Source organism: Rhea pennata, chromosome 1 (assembly GCF_028389875.1).
Source record: "Rhea pennata isolate bPtePen1 chromosome 1, bPtePen1.pri, whole genome shotgun sequence".
Lineage (NCBI taxonomy): Eukaryota > Metazoa > Chordata > Aves > Rheiformes > Rheidae > Rhea > Rhea pennata.
In genome coordinates this window covers 134,966,707-134,984,706 of record NC_084663.1, presented here as the reverse complement: position 1 = coordinate 134,984,706, position 18,000 = coordinate 134,966,707, and the positions used below count along the sequence as shown (strand labels likewise).

Here is an 18,000-nt window from a genome sequence, read left to right as displayed (position 1 = left end):
CTTTGTCATTTTCAAGTTTTAAATATTCACAACAGTGGAGATTTCACAACCTCTTTGGGTAATGTATTCCAGTAATGTTTTATACTTTCATTAAATACATGTATATATACTTTACATACTCAAGCAAACTGGACACATTATTTTCTTGGACCAGACTGGATGCCTTGGAGGGTGCTGAAGGAGCCAGCCGATGTCCTTGTGAAGTTCCTTACCTTTACAGAATTTTGGCAATCAGGAGGGGTTCTGGATAATGGGAAAAAGGCAGCTGTCAAACCCATCTTCAAGAGGAAGAATCCAAGGAACTGCAGGCCAGTCGGATAACGTCAATTCATGGCAGGATTATGAGACAAATCCTCCAAGCCATTTCCAGGCTTATGAAGGACAGGAAGGCAATTGGGAACTGTCAGCTTGTGGATGATGGGAAAGCAGTGGCCCTCTATCATTTTAACTTTAGTAAAGCTTTTGATATGTTTCCTAGTAGCCAAGTTAGGACACATGGACTAACGGGTAGACCACGAGGTGGGTTCAAAACTAGTTGGACTGCTGGATTCAAAGAGCAGTGGTGAGAGATTTGAGGTCCAAACAACAGTATACTTGGAGATATTCAAAATCTGGCAGAATACGGCTCTGAACAACCTGATCTGTTTTTGAAAGTGGCCTCATATTAAGTATGGCATTGGACTAGATTACCTTCTGAATTATTCTGTGATAATATATGACTACATGATGCCACTGAACTAGAAATATACTCTTTTGAAAAAGTAGTATATGTCTTTCTGACAATCAGATGCACTCATAGTCCTGAAGGAGAAGTGGAAAGCTCCTAAAATATTCTCATCCTTCATCCATTATAATACCCAAGTGGACTCAACAATACCCACCAGTACCCTGGCTGTTGTGACAGCTCAGAGTTGGGTCTACATGTCATTTAATTACTTATAGTTTACATAGTTTTCATGGTGCAGCTAAACAAATGAGAAACTCACTTTCCAGTTCAATAATTTCCATTCTGTTCCCCTCTGTATCATGGCCAACAAATTTCAAACCTTTCTCTTCAAAGCAGCGAATCAATTCTGGGTTCACCTGAAATATCAGAAAAAAAAATAGTAGTTCTACCTATTTTTTGATTTAATAAACAGTAGTCGTTCTATTGTAATGCATTTACTAAGTATGTAAAAATGAAAAGAATTGAGAAAAAAGTTGGGAACTATTACTTTCTTAACAACTCTAGTTTGAAATTTGTAAAAGTGAGCATTCTTTTCTAATAGCAGATGAATCAGCATTTTAAAAACTCACAATAAATACACACAAAATACTAAATCCAAGGTCTCTCTTGCTTGCTGTCTTCCTGATTCAGAGCAGCTTACATTCCTCACTTTTGAAATGGCCCACCTTCAACAGCAGGGATCTTCTCTTTGAACATCACATAGTTTAGTGGTCTAAGACACAGGCTTTGTGGTTCAAAACCCTTCAGAGAGGAGCTCTGGAGGTAGCTGTTCCACATCCTTAGTGATATTCTAACTATTTGGTTACTAATCAAACTCTGAGTACCTTCACCACTGTCACATCCTCTGCCCAGCTTTTAAGGGAACTTAAAGTTGTCTCAATAATTTGTGGCATGCACACACCTCATAGTTCAGGCTCCCCTGGAAATACTGACGGACAAAGGTGCTTTCTGAACTATCTCAGAGCTAACTGTAGCTGTTTGGCTCCTCCACATCACTTTGGATGACAGTGTTTTGAATATGCGCAAGCACCTTTGCTCAGATGTTTTCAAATGAAAGCGCAAACTTAAACCAGGGGCCAACTGGATGATTATCAAGACACAAGTGATCTGAACGAGCCTTTGAGATGCAGATGTCTGAAATTTACGTACTTTTGGACTAAGGAAGAATGTGGACTTCCTGAGCATATTCTAAGCCTTAACTAAACCTAATCAGCCCAGGAGTAATACGCTTAAGGATTACAATCTTGTAGCTTTTGAATACTTCACAGAAAGTCAGGTCATGTCTAACATCACTTTCCAAGACAATTTTACTAAGATGCTACACTGTCTCTATGACAGGATCAGTGCACTATATTATTCCCCACTGAAGAGCACTTGCAAGAACACCTCTGTGTTCAGTTTCAGGCTCCTCAGTACAAGACAGTCCTCTGGGGGCAGGTTTAGCTCAGTTGGTTAGAGCATGATGCTGCTAATGCTAAGTTTGCAGGTTCATTTCCTGTATGGGTTACGCTGAGGGTTAGACTAGATGATTTCCGGAGGTCCCTTCCAACCTTACCAATTCTATGATTCTATGATTGGCAAAATGGAGCAAGTCCACAAGACGGCCATCGGGATGGTTAGGAGGTTAGAGCATACGCAACATAGGAGGAGTGACTAAAGGAGCTGGGCTTGTTCAGCCTATGGAAGAGAAGGCAAAGGGCAAAGTCTAGCTGCTGTCCTCAGCTCTCTAATGGGATGGTATAGAGATGATGGAGCCAGACTCTACTCAGAGGTACACAGCAAAAGGCTGAAAGGTAAGATACAAACTGCCCAAGAAAAGCTTCAGTTAAATATAAGGAAAAATAGTGTAGAATGAAGTGGTTAAACAGTGGAATAAGTTGTCCAAAGAAGTTGTGGAATCTCCATCTTTGGAGATATTCAAAATTAGACAGGACAAAACCCTGTGCAGTCAAATCTCACTTTGAAGTTGGTTCTTCTCCAATCAGGAAGCTGGACCAAATGAATTCCAGAGATTCCTTCCTTTCTATATGATTCTACCTAAACATTATTAAACCTTGTTTCATGTCAGAAACCTCCCATTTGCTCCAAAGAGAAGCCTATCAGGAGAAGCACAATTTGCTTAAGCTGTAACTTCTGAGTATACAAAGAATGTTGGTAGTACTTACCTCATATCGATGCCTGTGTCGTTCCTCTACAAACATTTCATCGCCATAAAGTTTCCCTGAATATACAACAGAAAAGTAATTAAGGCTTTAATGGTTTTTGCAATTATTTCTAGGAAAGACCTAGGAATTACAGAATTACCTTCCAAATACCAATTCACTGAACTACAATGCCGTGGAATTTAAACCTGAAAAGAATTTCACATGGAAAATAAGTAACAGGACACTACTCATTTCACTACAACTTTTGTTTTTTCTGAGTCATGACTGTATATTTTAATTTGTTACCTGAGCTTATTCAGGATTCACATTCAGCATTTCCAGACAAAAAATAGCCTAGGTAGACTGCAGAATCTAAAAGCCAGCTTTATTGTAAAGCCAAAGCTACAAAACAAATGCTTCAGTGAACAAGCAACATAAAATCCCTGCAGTATTTTAGGATAGCTGCATGCAAAAGGTTCAGTGAAGGAAGAACTCCAGCCTTTTGCTTGCATCTGTTCCATTTTAACAGATTATGCCTGGCAGTTGGCATAGTATGAGCAATTACATAAAGAATACTGTATTTCTCTCTTTTCCTGATCTCTTTACCCAAATGACTCTTGCAGTCCTCTGAGCCTAATGTGGAAGGCTACATTACCCATCAACAAAGAGTGAGTTTGAGACGTGCACTAAAATGGAATTCTAATATAGCTCTCACTTAAATTAACAGTCCAAACCCTGCTCTCAGTTTATCCCAGTGTCACTAAGACTACTGCCCGGCTTCTGGATTGGTAGAAAAATGAACTGAAAAAAAAATCTCCAAAATTGCAGTGTGATAGTATTCTAGCCTTATGAAAAGAGCTAACTGTGTTAATTTTAATGAACCACTTTTTAAAAAACAAAATTTACATTCAAGTTTTAAAGCATGAGGAATAGGAATGAGATTTCCTGAGTAGACTATCTGAGCTTTCTACAAGCCTTTCACAAATACTGTCATCCAAACAAATCACAGTAATAGACAAAAATTACCACATATTGTAATTTTTTAATTATTTTTTTCAATTAAGTAGCAAGGACACAGAACAATTACAGTAAAGCAAAAAGAAAAAAATGTACATTGTGATTGCATATCTGTATTACACATAGGTGAACTGTCACCTCTGCCAGTCAGATCACTGTCAAACACATTCTCTGTAAAGGCAGATTTTTCATTAAACACATGTATTACACTTTGGTCTTCTGACAAAGCCATTTTTTAAGATCAGAGAGATATTTTTCCTAAGTTTGACAAAGCTAAATATATTAATAACTCAGATTATTTCTTCACTGTGAGATTGATGTCAAAGGCAGAGTAATACAGAACATATACCCGTATCTATTTATGGATAAGAAACTGTATTTTAGGTATTTTTAGAATTGCTTGTTTTACTACTGTAAAAATAGGCCTGTTAATAGGGGACTTGAATCAAATATTGCTGCAATTTTAAAATGCATATAGCTCAAATGGAATCATTTGTTCTATGCTGTGGTTGCTTTACACTGCTTCTTGAAGCTTTCTGTTACAGCAAATAATTTTCCTTTAATTTCCTACAACAAATAATTTTCTTTCTCAAAACAACACTGTTTCCAGGGCTGGATTAGGCACAGAACAGTGCAGGGTCAGAGACTGGAGATAAGCAGGGCCTGATTATGATTAGGATACAGACCAGCAAATATTGTCAAAACAAGAAGACGACTAAGGTGAGTAGGCTAGATGACGTTTAAGGCTGAGGTGAATTGGCAATGCTACGGAATGATTTGTAGTGAAGCTCCAAGGAACAGGAAGCTTTGATCCACACTGGAGATAGCAGAAAGTACAGCATGATGATGGCTATATCTTCACTCAATAGAAAAAAACAGCTTTAATGTAAGAAATAGAGACATAAAACAATATAGCTGGCAAGTAGGCTTGTATTAAACAAAAATAGATAGATACATCCTCACACAACACACACAAATGCAGAACTGCCGGGAGATAATGCAGATGCTGAAAGTTTGCATAGATTAGAAAATAATTAGATTAATTTAATAAAAAAATATCCATCAGACTCCATAAGCACAAAGCTACACTTTCTACATCTCAGGAAGTCATAACTGCTAATTACTGGACACTGAATTTACTGCAAGAATATATTAAGGAATTATTGCTGCATGCATGTCTTCCTCCAATAGTCCTTCACAAGTATCTGCTTTTAGCTATTGCTAGGGATAAGATGACATGCTTGATAGATCATTGCTCTGATGAATATGACTGTTCTTACGATGCATCATTTACACGTCCTATCAACTCAAAGAAAATCAGAAGGAAACTTGAGACATATCCCTAGTATTTCCTTACACTCTGACCTTCTACTAAAATAATGAAGTATTAAAATTAAAATTATTCATTTAAAATTTATTTCAGTTATCTGAATAGTCTCCTCATTGCTTATTTAAAGCAATGTAACACATCAAGTCCTAACTCACTTTTTTACTGGGACTTCCAGGTCCCAGGCTCTCATTTGTTCCTTTTCATTCTTGTCCAGAGCAAATGTATATGAAAGAGAATCAGAACAAATGAGTTCAGGGAAGCTGTCATCCAACAGCTTGTTTGAGGCTCTAGTCCTTCGGCAAAACGTGCCTTGGTATTTTTGCTTAGGCATGTTACAGAGTTCCTATCCAAAAGGCGAATGATAATAGCAAAACTGTAACTTACTTAAAACAGAATTTTGTGTTTTAAAAACAGTCCTCCTCTTCCCCAGTCTCATTGTTCCACCCATTTCTCCAGGATTGTGTTCCGGCATGTCAATAACCTTTAGAGGAAAATTGTTTAAATACTCTTTTGTCCAACAAAGAAAGAAAACATGCAACAATCATACAACAGCCTGCACAGATTCATAAATGGTAACATTATTTAGTTAAGTAATATACTCACTGTATTAAAGTCCCAATAAGGAAAACAAAACATTAGGAAAGGCAAAGTAAGGTCATAATTACAAACGCTTGGAGGAAAAATATTAGTGAAACATTTTCATCGAATGTTAAGATCAATAAAAGCAATTTATGAGTTCCTTAAATGTTCTGGATGGAAAAAAAAACTTCAAAAAAATCAAAATGCTAGAAATGGACTGATTCTGTCACAAGGTATTATGGGCTCTAAAAGTTGCATAGATCTTTTTTTTTTAAACAGGTAAATTCATGGAAGTAAAAAAATTCACCAAAGATTATACCTGTTATATGGTAAATTGCTGCACCAGATGAATAGAGGCTGACAGATTATCTTAGGTAAATTTTATTATATATTTCTTTCATTTTTCCTTACACTGTTCTTTATATACTAATATTGTTTCTTACATTAAGAGGCAGAAAAAACTGCCTTAAGACAAGGCAACTCCACTTTTGTGGGGGGGAGAGGAGAGGAGGAGCGCATGGGGCAGCAGAGTGAGGAGTAAGAGAAGAAAACGTTTGCAGCAAGAGTTTAATCCAACATTATAAAAGTAGAATATTAGAAGAAGTGATTTCAACATATTGTGTGTACTATTTTTGATGAAATACATAACCAATTTATGACTGTGAGAGTAAGGATGAATCTTCCCCTCTAATTCTCCTTTACTAAAATGTTTCCTTAGATTGCTGAAGAATCCACAGAATATCAGGTTGCCTTGTCTGAAAAAGATACTTTAACTTTCAGTAAAGAGCATACTTAGATACTGGTTTTGTGAACTGAAGAATATGGGGCAAATAGTTGCTACGTGAGTCAAATGGATTCCAAGATGGTGGCAGTAAGTGAATATGCCAAGCAATTGCTCGATGAAAGGACTACAGTCTGAAAATTGTGCTGGGTATGTCAATTATATTTAGAGAAAGTCTACCGCAGAGATGTAAACACATTCAAAATGGTAGAAACACATAAGATGAAATTACGACCTACATGCTCATATTTGCATACATGCACTCAGTGAGGAGTGCTATTGACAAAGAAAGGTTCTAAAAATACAAATGTTCACACATATGGGTAGTCTGGAATTGGATTTTTATTAACCTTAATTTGCCCTCTGGGAGTAATAAAAACAATTTCTGATGATACACTTCATAAAGTGAAATTATTCAATTTAGAAGGGATGGTAGAAGGTGCTTAGCCTTTGGCCTTGTGCCAATGTATTTCAGCTGTGCAATTATCTCTGTATAACCTCATACCTTCAAAATGTTATTTATAAGCTATATACTCATTATAAAATGTCATGAGCAGAAGTTGTGATCAAACCACTAGAAGATTGCAGATCCTCTAATTACCCCCCAAAAACATGAAGGTGAGGACCATGCAGCATTCAGCTGAAAAAATAAAAAGCCACACAACTTCCCCCCCCCACACACAAAAACTCAAAGGAAACACTCATTGAATCCATATTGCTCCAATAATAACAAGACTGTCTAATTTTATTTTATATCCCTCCATTTATTTTCACTCTTCTTTTGCATCAGCGGCCAACATTATATTAAAAAAAAGCACAGAATTTCAGAAGCAGTTAGAATGTATATGACAGTATGGAATACACTCAGTTAACCTGAAATCAAGCACATATTTCCTATGAGGTGTTATTTACTTGCCTATATCCAGACTACAGATAACCTTAAAGTCATGTTCCTATTTCCTGTTAAATGAGTGCTGAAGTGGTGCCAAATAGCTTTCCAGTCTCAAGTACATGTTTCTTCTCCAATTATGAAAATTCTAATTTAATAGCTGCCTAGTGAGTATTTGTGGTTGACAAGAAAGACCGCAAGGATTGAGATTTTTTAATTTTGGAGGCTAAAGTCAAGATCTGATATCCCTTCATAGGATATCAGGTACCCTGAGGTCCACTGACCTCAGCTTCAGACTTCTCTTACAAAAAATTGTGGGTAGAAAGTTCTGGTCTGACTTTGCTAACTAAACCCCGATAATAACTATATCTATTTTTCCCTCTTTCTTAGAAAAAAACTTAGATTTCACCATTTTCTTGCCTTTCAGTATTTGCTGAGGTCTTCTCTGTATCAAAACATCCTGAGAGGAGTAACATAGACTAGAAGGAAGCATAGGCAAAAGATGAGGGAGAGGGTAATGTCCTGAGAAGCACTGCTCAATTCTTAAGACTCCTTCATGAGACCACTGCCTTTAAACCAAGGGGCCCACTGCATGCAATCCATAGCAGATTTCACCAAGTTACTGCGCTTAAAAGTGTTCGTCAGGAAGACTCAAAAACATCAGTTCGCAAATAGACAGTCTCCTGTTCATTAAGTAGGACGCACCAGTTTGAACAGGCTAAAGCTACACTCTCAACTCTGTGCTCCCTTCTTCCAGTAGGCACAAAACAAACACGGGATGCTCATGAGTCCCTCCCCAGCTCTAGAAAACAGCCTGGAACATGGCCGGCGTGTGAAACCCCAGCTTCATCTGCTCCACCAAGCGCATCTCCCACCCTTCAGGTCAGAGCCCAGTGCAGGGCTGCGAGTCCAACAAAATTCCCGTTACAGGAGCAGGCTCTCAGGGAAGAATTTGCATTAGTCTTTGCATTTCAGAAGCCCTTCCTCCCTGTCTCAATGGTCACAGTAGTGTGGCCAGGGGCACATACTTGAAAGAAGGCCCAACCCTTTAAACTGGCATTAATGTCTGCTAATGTCTTAACTGAGGTATCTTTTAAGAAAAAGCTATATGACACAACTTTTCAATCTCATTTCTATCAGTGGCAGATTTTCTGCAACCTATTACGGGCACGTTGCTTTTATGCTCATGTTTTGTTGCTCTCTGCTAGCTGCATTATTTGCATTATAATCTAGCTCTCTGTCTTCCCAAGATTTTTAGGTTTATGATACTGAGAGAATAGACAAGCTTCAAATAATAATTTTTGAGACCTGGTGAGGAAAGGAGTTTGTATGAATTAATGCCTCAGGGCTACTCTAACTCTGGCTCTTCTTTTTTGATACACTCTGTGGCTCTGCTCCACTTTAGCAGCTATCATAGCACAACTCACAGTGTTTATTTATTATGTGAATTTTTCTGCAACAAAGTTCGTGCTAAGAAGCTTCTGAAAGCAAAGTGTCACTGTGGCCCTACTGCCAAAGAACAGCAATGAGCACCAGCAAGCAAACTCATATTATGGGAAAATTTGCCATATTTTACAGATTTTTTTTTTTTTTTTTTTTTTTGATTAGGTAAAAGATGAATTTTCAAGTGGTGGTTATTTTAAACTGTGCAAGTGAGTAAATTCTTCAAAGACCTTAGAGTTCATGCTTCCTGCCACAGAATTAATCAACTCTTATGTTAGTTCTTCAAAGCCAGAGAACAGCAGAGAACAACAGGCACCACAAGCAACACAGAAGCATCAGAAAGGAGGATACAAGAAGAGGTGAGGAATTAATTACATCTTTCTTACTCCAATCTCTGAAAACTGCCAACACCACAGGGATTTTACAGGGATCACACATTTTACACACCAGACAGCCAACATGAAACAGATAATGAATCACTCTGACATAACACAAAGCACATTCCAGATATAAAGCAGTCTGATTGGCATTAAATCACACTACTGATGAACAGCGGCTTTAACCATCCATGAAATGCAATATTCCTTCAGAAATCTACAGCCCGGATTGTTTCATTTTTATTAGAAAATGCATAAAAGCAAATGAGAAAACCTCTCAAGCCTACATACAATATATAGAAGTCAAGCCCCTGGAAACCTACCACATATCATTTTGCTAATGTCCCCAGGCCATTAAAATTTGTCTTTGCCTCACATCTTGCAATGCCATTTTTAAGAATACATCTATCTTGGAATTGGGGGAAGGGGGAGAGTGGTGTTAAAAATTATTTTTGAGAGGAAAAGACAGATTTTTTTCCTTCCTCTGCCTTTGAAACCCAAATCTCAAATCTTTGTTCCTGTCTACCATCTAGAAATGAGTTCAGCTGAGAATGGTGTTTCCAGGAGGGGAATGTGCCGCTGAGCCAAGCTTGAGTTACGTATACTCAGAGACCTACCTTACAGCACATAGAGGGGATAGATACTGTATTTTAGTATTTTCACTCAGCAGTACTCAACAGCCACAGTGCACTGTCTTGTCACTGAACGGATCCCTTAATTTGAATAACTACTTGGCAAATCAGACTTGAAAGTAGGTTTTTAGGTTTTTCTGCCTTTTAAATTCACATTGCCTGGTGAACAAACAATTTGGCACTGCTGGACAAAGCATCAGGAGAAACACTGACTCTAAAGATTAACTGAACATTGAAAAGAGGCTCTAAGGCTCCGAGCACACAAGACGTGTACAGAGGGAAAGCTGATGGAGGCAGAGAATACAGAAGCAGGTCCTGCTGAATATTACTCCCTGCTACACACAGCTGTGGAATGAAAACAGCAATACAAATTGTCAAGGACTCAGTCTAGAGGAATCATTTCCTTGAAGGATTAATCAATATCTGCTAGATTCAGGTTGATCTGCTTCAAGCAAATCAAGTTCACCAGTTATAAATGACAGATGCAACAGTAAGAGCAGTGCCAACAGTTTCCAACTTGGTAAGTAAATAAAAAAGATGCTCTTTCTCGTTCATTCAAAATCAGGGATTTAGCATTTGCAATTACTGAAAGAATGTGTGAGGATAATGCAGCCACCAGAATCCCCAATGTTAAGCGTGACAACAGCACACGTGACAGAAGTTAGGTACGCTCCTGTCCCCAGAGCTCTGCGTTCCAAGCAAACCACATCATTGCCCACTTGTCTGAAGCACTCAGCCCTCCAGCATGTGGCTAATTGCCATAAAGCCACTTGAAAATGCCAGACAGCTCAGTGTTCCTTTACTTTGATTGATATAATGTGTTTTCAGAAAGATGAGCACCATCGTGCATAAGCTCAAAGCAGCAATCACTAATACCCGATTCATGCAGCTACACAGTTACATGAGTAACCAGTTTGAAAAAACCTGCCCTTTGCTCTCTTAACTGAACTATCGCACAGAACCCAAATATTCCAACAAATTTTAGCTTAAGTTTCTTAAAAAATGGAAATTAACCTGCATGACTTCATTCCCTAAGTAACTGGACTCCTTGTAGGGTTTTTATTTTATTTTTATATTTTTTTAATTCCATCCCATAGCATGTTACTGTCAGCCATTTTCTAGTTTGGACAATCCTCTTACAAAATTTTGTTATTTCCTATTTTAGAATTAAGTTACTGCCCTACAGCATTTATTTAATTAAAGTCTAAAAACTCTCTAAGAAAGATTCTGCTTGAATAAGCAGAAATTCAGGTACAGAATGTTTTGTAACACTTTCTTCAGACAAAACACAAAGGGTGAGCTCCTTTTTCAAACAGTGCTTACTCATTCGCAACCACGGTGTACTGAACTGAGAAAGTTAATGAAGATGTCGATATGCAAAGCCCGTATAAATATTGCTTAACAGCATTTCGGAACTAATTCAAGTTATTCCAGTCATGCATCCCAGAGTCAGCTTAAAGACTTGATTAAGAAGAAATTTTCAGACTGTTAGTGTTAGCAAAGGGAACAAGTTTAGACAACGCTACCTATGGAAATACATTGGAGTGCTGGTCATGCCAGGCCAGTAAGTACAGGATTTGCCACAGACCTGAATAAATAAAATTAAGCAGATGAGCATTTGCAGACTTTGGACTGGCCCAGGTCACATTATAATCAATGACCTAATACTCACTGATTTCATTTCAGAAGGATTAGGACATTTGCAGCTATTCAAAATCAAAACTGTTAGTGTCTTTTAGAGGGACTTTTCCAACTGAAATTGTTAGATAATTCCCTTATCAAATTTGGTTAAATCCATGTGAAATACATCAGAGAAAGGAGGTTGTGAAGCAAGTCTTCCTCTCTCTGAGGATTCCAGAGCAGAGGAAACAACCCAGAAAGAGAGAGACCAAGCCTGGTGCTCTCTTCATCAAGAATCTCAGTCACAGAGAAAATACAATACAGAGGTTAGCAAACACCTACCCCTTGAGATTGTCCAAACAGCAATATAGTTAATAGTTCCTGACTGTTTTACAAGGTCACTACCTAAGCAATGCAAAGAAGTCAAGGAAATGATTGAAATTGTCCTTAGCAGAGATAAAAACATATTTTTACCTCAAAACTGACCACCATGTTCTGTACTTCTCTACCCTGAGTTACCATGCATTAGCAAGTCTCTATTCCATCTATTTCTCATTTATTAATAGGGTAGTTAGTTAGGACTACTTCATTATCAGTTATCTCCATCTTCAACATCAGTTGAACCGCAGAAAAACATGGCTTACTTCAAATGCTCATCCCTCCAGACCTTCACTGAGATGAAATTGCCTGGAAGAGGCTACCAGAATTTCAAATATCACGACCTGTACTCTCCTAGTAATTGTTAATAAATTTCTTAAGATTTCCTATTGAAATCAATAACCTCAGAGGGTACATGGGGAGAACTTGCAACTGTTTTCTATCCCATTTCCTAACGTGATCAGACCACTTTCAGACTTGCAAGCCTGGATTCCAACCACTGATCTTTCTCACAGACCAGTGTCACAAGTCATCCCAACATCCTGTCCGTCCTTCCTGATCTGCCCAGTGGCAATTTTGTATCTGATGATCTGGGACCTAGAAAATGAGTAATTTCTTTTAGAAAGGAAGCGAGTGGGCAGCAAATAGAAAAATATAGATTGTCCTATTCTAATTAGAGGGTACTTTTTTGTGGTATAAAATTTGCTAGGCATTTTCTGAATTGAGAACAAATCCCTGGAAATGTTCTTGATGGGCTGAAACATTTCTTTTGGGGAATCTCTCTCAAATGCTAATCAGAACAGTAAGCCACAGTTCGTTCTTTCTAATTAATTTTTTTAAAGTACTCCTTCTGTGTCTGGCCTTAAAATGTATGTGGGGAGATACATTTGCCACTGATCTGCTGAAATCTTGGCATGTGCATGCCGAAAGTTAACAGTTATCATGCACTGGAAATAAAATATACCTGTGAGCTTTTTTTTTTTTCATTTACCAGAGGTGGAAAAAGTTCCTATCCAAAGGCTAGCTTATTGAAAGAAAAGGGAATGGTACAATATTGTACTGCAGTATTGAAAGAAAGACTGAAAGTATATAGAATTTCAAGTAAAAGTTCTAGTCCCACAAGAAAATAAGTAGTGCAAATGCTATTCACAGTTTGGACTCCCTGTCTGTTATAAGAACACACACTTAAACATGACTGTATTTTTCACATTTTTCTGTTTTAAGAGAAATTATTTTATTCTGTGATTCAATCTGATAAATCATATTTTCTTAACATGACAACATATGCTTGACTGAAACAAACAACTTCATGAAGTTTAAGGTGAATTCACCAACTAGTTTTAGTTATTATACATTTATTTAATATACAACCAAAATGATGTTTTAAACTGAAAAAGAGACTGCTTAATATATCTGCTTTACACTGCCGCAAGAAAATGCCTTCTTTAAAATTTGAAGTAAATGAAATAAAAATAGATTCTACCTCCGTAAGGAGTTCTGTGCCACAGATTTGTAGAAACCAAAGTCCATTACCACCCACTACTCTTTCTAATGAAGATATCAGGCTTCATACCACGACCAAATTGATCAGTGGTAGGCCACGGACTTTAATGACTGATCACCTTTAAAATGAACACCAGAGCTTAAAACTTGACACACACACATCAAAAAGAAGAGTCTCTACTAGCTAAGCTAAATTAGTATCTCTGTTAAATGTACCTTGTATGAAAATGAGCAGAATAGTAGGAGAAAAGAATATACTTATTCAGAAAACTTATTTTAACTTATAACTTCTAAGAACAAAACCAAAAAAATCTCCTACAATACAATCCAAAATCTGAACCAACTGAAGCAAAAAAAAGATATTGAGAGAGCATCTTGAAATGATTCAGAGACACTGTTGAGCAAGCACGTTAAAATTCTTCTATAAGGTATTTGTCTATCAATGCAAAAAAAAAAATTAAACTTTAGATGTATAGAACCATATCAGATAGCTGTGAAATTAAATATTACTCTATTCCTGGTACCAAAATACTGTAACAAATATAATTAGTTTAACAAGCAGTTCAGATGAATCCACTCTGCAAAACTACACAGAACAATCAACTCAGGCAAACCAATGTAACTTTAAACAAAGCAATTTGTTCTGATGAGCAAGTCTGTTTTCTTTTTTTCTTTTATATTTAAACTGTAATTTTCTAGAGAAGATAATGAAGGCTAGAGTAATTCTCATACTCATTTATAGTACAGTTGTGCTTCTTCCTATCTTCTACCCCCCTTTCTTTTCTTTGTTTTCTTTTTCATATCTGGAAGTGGCATCTCACATAGATTTAGAACCAGGAGTAACTCTATGCAAGCTTAAGTAACTGTTTTTGGAAGGCAAGCAGGACTACTTAGCTGTTTTAACAGAGATTTGTATCTACTATATAGATTTTATATGCCTTTTTATATTGCCCTTCTCTCTTCCACTTTGGAAGTCTCTGGTTTGGTTTAACTCCTGTCTAAATGTTTTGTCAGTTCCCTCGCCCCTAATACTCTGTTTCTCATAATAAAAGCATACAAAACAAAAAGGAACTATAGAGCTGGCTACCGCATTAAGTAACAGAGAGGTCCACTAGGTAATTTACTATTAAAAGATTATAACAGCAATAGGCCTATGGACTAATGGGGAACAGAGATACTAATGGAGTTTCTGGAAAGAAGGCCTCCATCACTGAAATTTTAAATACTCTTACTCATCTTCCATGGCACTCCTGGGATAACGGAAGTCTCCTGGTGGATCCCTGTTGATTTTGTCTGATCTGTGACGGCTGCTGCTTTTCCCAAATTGCAAAGAACAACCTGAAAGCTGGATATCTCATTATTTATAGAGAATGGACATGGAGTCCTATGGAAAACTCTTCAGCAATGAGTAATAGGATTTTCCTTCCCCCCACAAAGTGAACAGCAACAGTGCAAATTACTTTCATGGGTCATTATCCTCCATCCCACACACATTATAACCTTTCTCATTCCAGCTGGCAAACTGGAAGAACTACAACAAGAGATGCATATTGTATAATGGTAAATGAGCCACTGACCTTTAATTCTCGGATTTCCAAGAATACTCTAAACTATACTGAACCAAAAAAATAGAGACAGCATAGAGAGATAATTAAAATTTAATTTTTACTAGTCAGATTATCTCTTAAAGAAATACTTTGGCATTTTCATTACTATCTGTCCAACAACAGAACACCTCTCATCAATTTCAGAAAACTAAAACGAATGATTTATATTAATCCTATGGCAGGGATTAATTACCTCTGCTAGCCATTTCAGGAATGCTCCAAGTCACATGCTCTGCATTACATTTAATAGTTCCTTGCTTCTACTCAGCGATGCTTCAGCTGGCCAAGTATCTTCTTGCTTTGAACTACCCGAATCTTATCTCTGGTAGAAAATTCATCACCTACAATCCAAATCCTTTTCATTGCAAGCAGAAATCATGATGTCTTCCTTCTGAGCAGTATCTTTATCTCACTTCATCTGTTCAGTCTTCTCCAAAAACCTGATAAACATCACTGTCCAAATTTTAATGCACCTCTGAACTCCTTGTGATCCTCCTCGTGGTATATTAACTTTCTCCCTTATCAACATCAAATGAGATTAATTGCTTTGAATTTGCTTTCCTTAACTGTGCCTATAAAGATATTTGTGATCAAATTCAGACTTGAGCTTAGTGTCAAATCGCTTGACCAGCTGTATCCATACCACCTACACCAGCAGAGCTCAAACGCTAATCACTTCTTTTTCCTCCCCACACAAGGCAACAGTGAGGATAACTAAGATGCTTGGATTCAAATATGAGCTCCAGCTCAGAGTCAACATGATAGTACAGAAATGTGTGTGCTAACACATCATAAAACCGTAAGAATTACAGATCTACTTACTCATTTGTAAAAATGAAGAAAACATACATTTTAAAAATATAAAATCCACCTCAGATTGAAAAAGACATGCATGAGAAAGTAGGAAGAGGAAGACAGGAAGAAAAAGAGAAGCAAAGAGGGTATATATACACACATGAAGAATCATTAGCAAAAAGGCTGGAAAGGAGGAGAAATGCATCTTTATATCATTTCTCATTTAACAACAAGATGGTGAGAGCCTACAGGAAATAAAAAATATTTTACCAATATTGTTTCAAAGCAAGTAATATTTGTGGAATGAAATCACCTTGATACTACGGCAAATCAAATAGGTATTTAATTAGCATGACATCAGGTGAGCACACCCAGCATACTTTGAACACCCTCTGTGAAAAGAGTGGGTGGCAGGGTACAGATCAATTCAATGGATAATGCAACAATCCACTCATACGCTACACACAAATGTTTACCAAGCAACCAGCAAAAGAATGATAGTATTGCCACACGGCAAAAAGTTCTAGACTGTGTCACCTAATGCGACAATATCCTACATAACATGCAGCTAACACAGCAGGTAACTCTCATATGAAGCAGCGTAGAGCTGTTGCAGTCTTGCAAACACAAAACAATTGCATATTAAATGCTGCCCATACAAAATCATTGTTATCCTTCACTTACACCTCTAATAGCTTATATGTCTTCAAAGACACAATGAGGAATCAGAAAGCATATGAAGCAATTTTAACGTGAAAAGCACAGGTCTACAGTAAGTCACTGGAGGATCCACTGCAAATAAAGGTCTGTTGTTCAGTGCCTAACTGTGAGATATGGAATCTCTTATCATCACATACAAGTAAAGGATGGAAAAGAAACCTTGTATTTAATTAAAAGAAAATCCTTTTTTGGGGGAAGCTGTGTATTATTTTTCTACCTTGCTTTCATCAGGTATCTTAACGGGGGGAGGGGTGGGGACGGCTTTTACATTTATTAAAAGAAAAAATTTCATCTGATTTTCTTCATTTTTAATTAAAATGACGTAGTTAAGAGCATGATGACTAGATCACTCATATCTCATTAAATCCACTCTCCAATGCAACTGTGCAACTCCTCTGAATTCCTCAGGTTTTTCTGTCTCATGTGCTCTTAGACACACCCTCTATCCCAGTTTTTCCTTCCTAGATGTGTACAAGGCTGTAACAAAAACGATGGAAGTTCTCAACTGCCGCACAGAACCTTTCCCTTGCAGGTATCAAGGAACTTTACAAAGGCCAGTATGTTTCACTAACTCCATTTTGTATATGAGAAAATTAAAGCAGATTTACTTCTGTGACATCTAATCTTTTTCTACATTTTAGAAGTCACATGGCTAACAAGGTGTCTCACTACCATGCAAACTGGCAGATTCACAGGTAGGCTTGCAACAAGGCCAGCGTCTTAATAAAATTTTTTACCGGTTACCTAGACAGGAGAAACACTGTTGTGAAACTGGCTTTCATATAATCTAAGGTGATTTGATGTAGTTTCCCACACACAATTTCATGATTTCTTACTATTCTCTGTGCTGCAATCACATGATTAGGAGTTTTTGGCAACACCTCCCCCCCAAATCTACTTTATCTTATTGATCAGTTTTGTCTTTTTAACTTGCCAAAGGGAAACTGGACTGCTGTGAGGAAATACAGCCTACCATAGGATTTCCAAGTCAGTCTCTGTGAGTGAGAATCACCTCACTCAACTTTAGCTATTTGAAATTTATGCAGCTAACTTAAGCTAGCCATCCAAGCACCCTTCTGTGCAGAGAAAAACACATCCAGAGGACAACACATTCTGACTTGATAATTGCACCAAAAAAATGCAGCAGCCTGAAATTCTAATTTAGGCAATGAGGAAAGCAGTGTTGTTCTGCCCTAACAGCTGAACCAGCTTGCTTAAGACTGTGTGTGGTGAATGACCCTTCCATATTCATATTTTGTCAGCCTATATATACACCCTCCCTGGAGCTGCGCAGCTCATATTGAAGTGCCACACAATTTAAACATACTAGAGCATTACTAAGACAGACTTGTGCATACGGTCCTCCACAAAGTAAGTGTTTTTTGCTTGTTAGATCAGACATTGACAGATAGTCACCTGGGTCCAATTCATCCAGAAAATTGCTCTATACACAATATA

The 18,000-nt window shown here is 37.4% G+C and overlaps 1 protein-coding gene across 2 annotated transcripts in view; it reads right to left on the bottom strand.

The window, feature by feature from the left end:
* The window catches only part of CTPS2 (CTP synthase 2), a 79,756-nt gene that overhangs the window by 17,755 nt on the left and 44,001 nt on the right, over positions 1-18,000 (bottom strand). For both annotated transcript variants that reach the window (XM_062574362.1, XM_062574369.1), the window contains exons 15-17: positions 5,603-5,699; positions 2,893-2,948; positions 987-1,083 (exon numbers count right to left, since the gene is read on the bottom strand). In XM_062574362.1, the coding sequence (XP_062430346.1) occupies positions 987-1,083; positions 2,893-2,948; positions 5,603-5,699 (250 nt within the window). The remainder of the gene's footprint in view (positions 1-986; positions 1,084-2,892; positions 2,949-5,602; positions 5,700-18,000) is intronic.